Genomic DNA, 9,243 nt, shown 5'->3' on the forward strand with positions numbered 1-9,243 from the left:
CATAATTGAGTGCTCACAATTTAAATGTGAATATTTATGTTGTGCTGACTATATAATATGTGTTTCTCTGCCATTCACACTGGTTGCTGAATAGCATACAACTTGGTTTGAATAGCTTTTACAATGAAGCATGTACTTCTTGCATTGGTTTGCTTCCACTACACTATAGATTGACTTCGCTGATTTAAGAAGGCAGAGACAATGACAGGGGTTGTTAAGAAATGGAGGCTCAGTTTTCTGAAGTTTTGTGGAGAAGTCACTTCCTGTGAAACTGTAACAAAATTGTGGTTATCTCTTAGAGGTAAATGCCTTATATCTTTTGCTCATGTATTCTGTTCACGATTGCAAGGTTGGGCTTTTAAAATTAATGTATTATATTTTTAACTGCTCTCTTGTTTATATATAGTCAAGCAGTGCTTCGATTGAGAGCTCTTGGAAGCCCAATGTATGGGGCAAGCATGGTGTTGGATCTGTGATCTCTGATGAATCTAGTACCTTTTGTAGGAGTCTTTAACCCTCCTACATACACAGTTATGTGCAGAATGTGACAACAAATGTATGCTTCCATAAACAGTGTACATCCATGTGTTGTTATGCACTATAGAAGACTAAAAAGAAAATAGGTAATAATACAATATAATGTAATGGCATGGGAAGACTGTGTACTTCCATTCAACCATCATTTATCCCTCCCCAGCACACTCCTGGCTCTCCTTTCCGCCACATAGTTGAACTTTGGAGTAACTCCTTTATATGAAGAAAAACAGGCAACATTGATAACCGTTTGTACTTGCTGTTGTAAGGATCCCCAAAGTTAATAAAAAATGTTAAGTCTACATTTGGTCATACACTCAGGCCCATATTGATACTTTTTTAGCGCCGCATTTGTGTCATTTTTTGACGCAAAAGTGGCACAAACTTACAAAATACAGCTGTATTTTGTAAGTTTGCGCCGATATTGCGTCAGAAAGCGGCGCAAATGCAGCGCAAAAAAGAAGTATAAATATGGGCCTCAGTATCCTGTTGACTGTTGATATATACAAACACATAGCCAAAGTACAGTACATAGTGCGCTCCAAACGCCACTAAGTCAATCCAAGTAGTTTGAAATTAATCCATTGTGTGTGTAAATCTTCAAACAAGATACAACCAACATGAGTTTCCTCTGCAGGCCTTTGTCAAGGCTCAAAAAGTTCCAAAGTACCAGTAAATAACAATTTCAGGGAATCCAGAACTGTTTCGTGTTCGGAGTTCTGGCCTCCTTGAGATTGTTATTGATTTTATAATATATTCGTGTGGTGTCTCAGCATTTAAATCTAAACCCGCTCAATGATTTTGCACCACATCGTATTGCCCTCAGCTATGGGACAAGTCAGTATATATATTGTTCTCCATGAGATTGTTATTGCATGATTACTAACTCATATCTCTTGCAAAATGTGACCAAAATATTGACTAATATGAGTTGGGGGAGGAAGGGGTGTACAAAGTGAAGGGGTGTCCTCAGAAATTTGTGACATTTTTGGGTTGCTAGTCGAGTTCCGCGAACAAGCTGGAGAGGACTAGGGTGATGTGAGGTCTTCATGAATTCACTAGCTGATAACTGTTTAGACTTGACTGGGCATGGAGGAATGGCCTGTGGGGTTGAATGTACGGAGGAATATTGTGCAGGTGGATTAGAAGCAAAGCTGGGGGATGGAGTAGATTTTAAGGGTATCACAACCTGAGTTGGAATATTTCTTGGTTTATGATGTCCGCTTCTTATTTCTAAACAGCTAAGAACAATTTTATTTAAAAAAATGAAAGACAAAAGGCTGAGTCTCATCCAAAAGCTCCCAATTACCTTGCACAGAGTGGTCTGCACTCCCACCTTCAGGGTTACCATCTAACAAAGGGCAGTGCTTCAGAAAGTCTAACGAGCAGCCCCTTGCTAACTAAGCCTTCAATGAATTTCAAAATCTGACTCTCCACCCTTCAGTCACTGGAATGCATTGAATACACTTCCTCTGTCTGGAAAGCTGTTCTTACCCTCCACCTTGTGCCATGTCAAACCAAAGGTGTCCTACATGGGTCCCACTATATACTTTATGATTAACACTGTGAGCCAAGCTAGAATATGAACATCAGTTGACATTTGCTCCAGCATTTGCAGAATCTCTTTGAATGTTTGGGTCCAGCCATTACTTTACACTTCCAACGCTTGAGCCATTACTTTACATGAGGAAAGTGGCCTCATTCTTTACAGCCTTCTGAGGTTTTCCAGGCAGCCCTAGCTGCTGCCACCTCACAGACAGGTTTCTGCCCTTCTGTTGCTTGAGCAGCTCAAGCCCAGGAAGGCAGAACAAAGGATTTCCTTTGGGAGAGGGATGTTACACCCTCTCCCCTTGGAAATAGGTGTTATAGGCATGGGATGTGTAGCCTCAAAGAGACTCTGGAAATGCTTTGAAGGATACAGATGCTGCCCTCCTTGCATAATCTAGTCCACACCGGTCCAGGGACCCCCAGTCCCTGCTCTGGCACAAAACTGGACAAAGGAAAGGGGAGTGACTACTCCCCTCTCCATCACCACACCAGGGTGGTGCTCAGACCTCCTCCAGAGGCTCCCTGGGTTTGGCATCTTGGATTCCAAGGTGGCAGGGAACTCTGGGAGCAACTGAGTGGCCAGTGGCAGCAGGTGACGTCAGAGCCCTCCCCTGATAGGTGCTTACCTGTGTAGCTGACCAATCCCCCTTTCAGGACTATTTAGGATCTCTCTCTTGGGTAGTTCATCAGATTCAGATTGCAAGACTCCAGCAGGAATCCTCTGCATCCTTTACTTCACCTTCTTACCGAAGAAACTGCATCTGGACCCTCCAGGAATTCTACAACTGCAAAAAAGAAGCACAGACGACTTCTGCAACAGTGTATCTTCAGCTCCTGCCAGCAACTGCAACTGTTTCCCGTCGTGCATCCTCAGAGGACAGCCAATCTTCAGCTTGCACCAGAAGAACAAAGGAATCTCCCTTGAAGTGAAGGAGTCACTTCCCTGCTTCAGCAGGCACCCCTCTGCATCGACGACCGGTGGCTTGGGTCCCCTCTCTTGAAGAAATGCGTGGATACAGCAACACAGTGGTGGACTAAAGTGGTCCCGATGGTCCTGACGTCCAACTGGCCAGTGTTGGTGGAGGTAAGAGCTTGACTCCCCATGCAAGACAGTACCACCGTGCACTGCGTCTTTTGCAGTTGCCAAGGCTTGTTGGCATCGTTCCACAAAGTTCTTCGTGCACAATGCAGCTCCGACCCTCAGCACTCCTTCCTGGGACACACAGCCTCCTGCCTCCTGTTCCTGTGCTGTGTGACTCATGTGCGGCTGCCTGGTCCTCTTTGGGCTCTCTGAGTTGCTGAGAGCCCTCTTCAACTATCCCTCCTGGGTAGGGTCCACCTGGTCCTTCCTGGACACCGCAAGCTTTGCGTGTGCCAAGGCTTGTTGGCGGACTCCAGCGACGTAAACCAGACTGCAATCCTCCATCCAGCATGGGACATCATTTGCGCCAACCAGGAACCCGACTCCGTCTTCTTGGGTGTAGTACTGACTGTTCTTCTTCACTGGTGGTTCTTCTTTTGCACCTTCATCTGGGTTAGCAGGGGATCCTGTTCTTCCTGGACTTGGTCCCCTTCTTCCACAGGTCCTCAGGTCCAGGAATCCACTGTTGGTGTCTTGCAGTCTCTTCTGGTTGTTGCATAATCCTTCTTTTCATTTCTGTGTGTGTTTTGGGAAAGTTACTGTGATTTACTCCTCCTTTCCTGGGCTTTGGGGTGGGTTCTAGTACTTACCTTTGGGGTTTTCTAGTACTCCCAGCTCCTCTCTACACACTACAGTTGCCTAGGTGGGAAACCGACTTTCGCATTCCACTTTCTTAGTATATGGTTTGTGTTCCCCCAGGCCCATTTCTAACTATTGTAATTTTCACTAATTTCACTGTTTTCTAACTGTTTTTACAGCTATTTCTGCATACTATTGTATATAATTTGTGTATTACTTAACTCCTAAGAGAGTATAGTCTGAATGGTAGTTTTTGCATTTGTGTCACCAAAATAAAGTACCTTTATTTTTGTAACACTGAGTATTTTATTTCATGTGTGTGAGTAATGTGTGACTACAGTGGTATTCCATTAACTTTGCATATCTCCTAGTAAGGCCTTGGCTGCTCATCCACACTACCCCTAGAGAGCCTGGCTTCTAGACACTGCCTACATTTCACTAATAAGGGATAACTGGACCTGGTGTAAGGTGTAAGTACCTTAGGTACCCACTACAAACCAGGCCAGTCTCCTACAAGCGGACCAGCTCTCTTTTCTGAAGCAGTGTTCTTGTGGTAGCCTAGCAGTGGGCAGACAGTTCACCTTACACTAGTGCCTATCAAAAGTACCTAATATAGCACTATCTTCACATGCAAATAATTATTGTTTCAATTGTCTTGCAGCCTCAAACAGTGTGTTGTTTCTAAAAATGCCATCTATATGCCTAAGATCCAGCATGAAAAACTGATCTTTACTGCTTTTTCCTTTCAATTCATGTAGGCGAAACACAGGCTGGGTAAATCTTGCTTAGAGACATATACATCTGAAGAGAATCAATACAAAGACTAAACTGTGAGAACTGGGTAGACTCTGTGGATTCTCTTGAGTATACTTCAAAACGTATTTTATCCTCTGATTCATATTCTGGATTTGGGGCCCTTCCAACTCTTATCCTATAAAAGACAAATCACAGAATGCAAGTGGCCTTTCTGCATCCTCTGACAATAATCAAAGAATGCAGAGATGTTTATTTAGCAATGCATGAATGTGTTTGTAGGGACTAGAAGACATACAAAATACATTTCACGTGCTTAGCCAGAAACATGCTTTTAAGTTCAGATTGCGATTTGTGTTCTGATTATAAATGGAAGTGGGGTATCCTTTTGTTTTTGTCCTATCTGCTGAAGTTTCAGATCAAAAATCCAAGAGCACCACATAATAATCTTACTCATTACTTATTGTTGAGCATCACAAATGTAATCAGGATTCCTGCCTGGTTCACTTACTTGTCTGTTTTCTCCCCAGGTGATGGATGAGATTACAAGCCAAGAGAAGAACATAGATGGCTTGAAAAAAGCCATTGTTGATAAAGAAGGGCCAATTAAGGTGTCTCAGACACGTTTGGCGAATAGGACTTGTCGGCCCCATGTGGAGCTCTGTCGTGATCCAGTGCAGTACCGGCTAATTAGCGAAGTGCAGGAGATCACCACAAATATTGAAAGGTAAGTTAAATCTTCCTAGCAAAGTAACGAATGGGGCTTAAAGAAACAATGAAAATCTATATAGCATTTTAGCCGGCTGAGGGCTATACCAGTTGCCGGAGGCCCTCTATTTGATTTATAAGCCTGACCTGCAGGTGAGGCCCATTATGAGAGAGCGGCCTCTAATGGCAGGTATAGCATGAGGAAGAAGAGCTGTATTGCAATTAGATCATTCTAAATATCATTGGAATAATAGTGTCAACGTTTTACAAAATACTGATTGATGAATGCTGTTTGGCCATGCTTTTTCAGGATGTTAACTTGATGGCAGTGAACATTAAATTTTTAAGGGGTGACAAATGCCCTTCTACAAACAGTCAGCAAATTGTTGGTCTTGCTTTGTAATGATTTGTTTTGGGATTTGGATTCTGGATTTAGTGATAAAATGCCACATCTCTGTGAAAGTGTCAGTTATTATTAGAGCACCTTTCATTTTCTTGAGGTGAAGGATTATCACTTATAAATGTCATTGTGGAACCTCTCCAATAGAATAGGAAGGGTTTACTTCGAACAAGATGGCTGTATTTTGTAGCTGATTTGTAGATCAGTCACACTAGGCCACTACTGACTTCTCTGTGACTCCATTTTTCGCCTCTGCACCCTACCTTAAGCGTGGGATGTGCTGGGTTGACAAGCGGCAGTGATGAGGGAATATCAGAAGCAGCAGAGCAGCAATTCTCCCTTCCGAGTGTGTAGTGTCAAGGGGTCCACCTAGGTCGCTGGTAGCAGGGACCAATTACTTCTCTTGCTCGAGTTGAGGATTGAAGGTAGCATTGGTGGTGTCAGAGATGGATAGAATACAAGAAGATGATGGAAGGAGACACCCAGAGTCACAGATCTGGAATTAATCCATTGTTTTTTGCTCACCATGCCATCCCAGTTTGGACCCAGCCATATGCAAATCAATTTTGATCATGTTCCCCATGGGAACAGTCCAACCTGAACTGCCAGGCTAGGTCCTCCCTGAACCAGAAACAAGCATACTGGGACCGGTTTTGGGGTATAACCCCTCAGTCAGGCTAGCTTGAATCCAGTGACACAGTGAGCATGGGAACTACGTCTGGGCATAATCTTCCTACTTAGGGTGACTTTAGCAACAGAAAAGGATGATGGTTGGAGTGCTGAAACTTTTCAAACAGGGTATTGTAAAGGTAACTAAACATAGATAACCATAGTTATACTCTTCTTAACTTCACATCTAAATACTTTGAAGATACATATATTTTTAATGTACATATAAGTGGAGTTAAGCATAGTAGACTATATCTAGCTATTTTTACTTACCTTTCCAATATTCTGGTAGTCAGTATTTTTGCATTATAGTTTAGCATGTCGATATTAAAGTGTTATATTGTAGAAGTAAACCACATACAAGAACACAGGAGACTAGAGGTCATCTGAGAACTGCTGAAGATCCGGAGCCGTGGTTTGTGTGAAATTGTGATTGTTGACAAAACAAGTGAGAACAAAGGGATCCTGACAGTGTGACTGACAGCTGCGGCTGCATTGAATGTCCCCCAGACATCAGGGTCATTTCACAAAAGCATTTACAGCTATCCAGGAAGCATTTTTATAGGAGTATTCTTTTTCTTACTCATATGCCTTTGTGAATCGACCTAGAAACGTCCAACATCAAACGTCCAACGTCAAACATAAAGCAAGCTTAGTCCTTTCTATTTATACACATTTTTTATGATTATTCCTTGAATATTCGCTTTTTAGATGTTTTGGGGCCAGTTCACAGAGGCGTGGAAGAGTATTTAAAAGAGGTCTCTTATACCTAAAAGCATCCTGTGGTAAAATGGTGCTAGGGTAATACTCTTACATGCCTTTGTGAATTGACCTGTGTAAGTTTCACTTTAGAAAGCCAATGTACTCTATGAAGAGCCAGAGCAATGTGAGATCTGCGAAGTATCCTTCCTGCTTTTCGTGCAGTGATCTTTTGGATCATCTTGAATTTTTTGTTCCACTTTTTGTTAAACCCAAATAGTCAATGCTACATTAATATAGGCATTTGTGTAGGGTAATGTAGTATTCTCTTATCATGACATCATCTTGAAGGAGGCTGAAAAATTAGTCAGGGCAGCTGATATTCCGACGTTTAAGTGAAACTGTCTAGAAAGGCTTGACTCTAATCCACTTTTAAGAAAAGACATTTCCTGATTCTTCAAAGCATGGTATTCATGTATGAAATACCTTTCATTACTTTTGAAATACATCTGCTGCTCTTGTTCCTCTTTACCTAAAGTCCTCCAATACTACAATGTACACGTGCATAGAGAGCATGATGTGTCTCATCATGCTTCTCAGTAGTGGAAAACAACTTCTCAGTTAGCCTGTATGGCATTCTTGAGTACTCCAAAAGAGAAGTCAAGTAAGCTGTAGCCCATCCCTAAATTCAACACTTGGAACGTTTTGGAAATGAGCAGAACATCACCGTCCGGTGAAGTTTATCATGTGGTTCCGGTTCACATGTCTGGGAACTGCTCCGAACTCCAAGAAAAAACTGCTTGATAGGTAATTTGTTAGTAAATAAGGACCAACGGGGTGGGGGGGTAGCGGGTGTTGGTTCTTTGGTTAGTCAAAAGAGAAACAATCTGCTCTGGGCCATGCAGTAGGAGGTCCTTCTTTCTACAATCCAGGCTATTGATGGCTACTGCTTCAGTGGTTACCAGATCTGCATACAAGCAAATTGTACTTCTGATGGTAAAGAATGTGTATCATGAAATGAGGAGCTGATGTAGGTGCTAGGAACCCGCAATAGTGTGCTATGAAAAGTCACTAACTATCTGGCTTTCATAATGCCTTCTCTGAGTAAAGCTTGATGAATTTCGGATTCTTTAGCGTCTCATTGCTGCTAAAGAAAAATGGCTAACTGATGAAGAACGGCTGGGATTTAAAATAAATAAAGTTATTCCATGGTCTAAACATGCACTTAATACTGTCTGTTATATTTCTTTAACCATTGACCATTGCAGCCAATACTTATTTTTGGCATTTTACTTGTTTGTCAATAAGACAGAGGTGTGTGGTGTTTTTCTGTGTTCATCTTGGCTCCCCTGTTCAGCCCCAGAGGTTATGATGTCTTTAGGTTGTTTGTATGTCATAGGACGGTGACCTGGCTGTTGGCCAATGAGCGTTGAAAGCTGTGGAGAATTCTTTCCACCTTATATATAAGCTTGTATCTTTGTGTAAGCCGTGTACCCCTGTCCCTTCCTCCAAGCCAGACCCTTACTAGCATTTAACTCTATTGTTTCGTATGTCTGTAGGTTGCAGGAGACATTGGCACACGCAGAGGCGGAGCTGCGCGGTCTAATCCGCAATCAGCTGTCTTTGGAAGAGGAGATCAAAGTGAAGGAGAATTCATTATTCATTGATGAAGTGATGTGTATGCAAATAAGAGAAGCCATTTCCATTAACAATTTCTGACATGCTCCTGAACAGTGGATGATATCCATAATGGCTGCTGGTAGACTCTGTTAATGGTTGAATACTGTGATGCACCTCAAAGACAAGGTTGTAACAGAGGATGTTAATGTCTGTCTGCCTTTTATAACGAATCATAGAGTACTTTATTTCATTAAAATATGTTTTCCATCAGTATGCATCGTTGTTGATTGTTTCTGTTATCTTTTTTCATTTTGTTTCTGATCACTAAATTTTATGTTTAATTTGTGACAGATGCTGTGCAGTGTTCTAGGGCACATTGGTGGCTTTGTAAAATTCAAGGTTGTAGAGCAAAGGGGGACCATAGAACATTAGTAGGGTTGATTTAAGAAATTCAGGGGCATATTTATACTCCATTTGCGACCAAATTTGTGCCATTTTTTTACACAAATTTGGCATAAAACCAACTCTATATTTATATTTTGACGTTAGACCCCAAAAAAGTCAAAATATTGGAGTTTGCACCATTTTCTAG

General features: G+C 42.0%; 1 protein-coding gene across 1 annotated transcript in view; it reads left to right on the forward strand.

Annotated features, from left to right (window-relative positions):
• Positions 1-8,921, forward strand: part of TEKT1 (tektin 1) — a 221,429-nt gene extending 212,508 nt beyond the window's left edge. The window contains exons 7-8 of the mRNA XM_069226981.1: positions 5,086-5,282; positions 8,591-8,921. Coding sequence (XP_069083082.1) covers positions 5,086-5,282; positions 8,591-8,750 — 357 coding nt within the window. The 3' untranslated portion in view covers positions 8,751-8,921. The remainder of the gene's footprint in view (positions 1-5,085; positions 5,283-8,590) is intronic.
• The last annotated feature ends 322 nt before the right edge of the window (positions 8,922-9,243 follow it).

This window comes from Pleurodeles waltl, chromosome 3_2, assembly GCF_031143425.1.
Source record: "Pleurodeles waltl isolate 20211129_DDA chromosome 3_2, aPleWal1.hap1.20221129, whole genome shotgun sequence".
NCBI classification, from domain to species: domain Eukaryota; kingdom Metazoa; phylum Chordata; class Amphibia; order Caudata; family Salamandridae; genus Pleurodeles; species Pleurodeles waltl.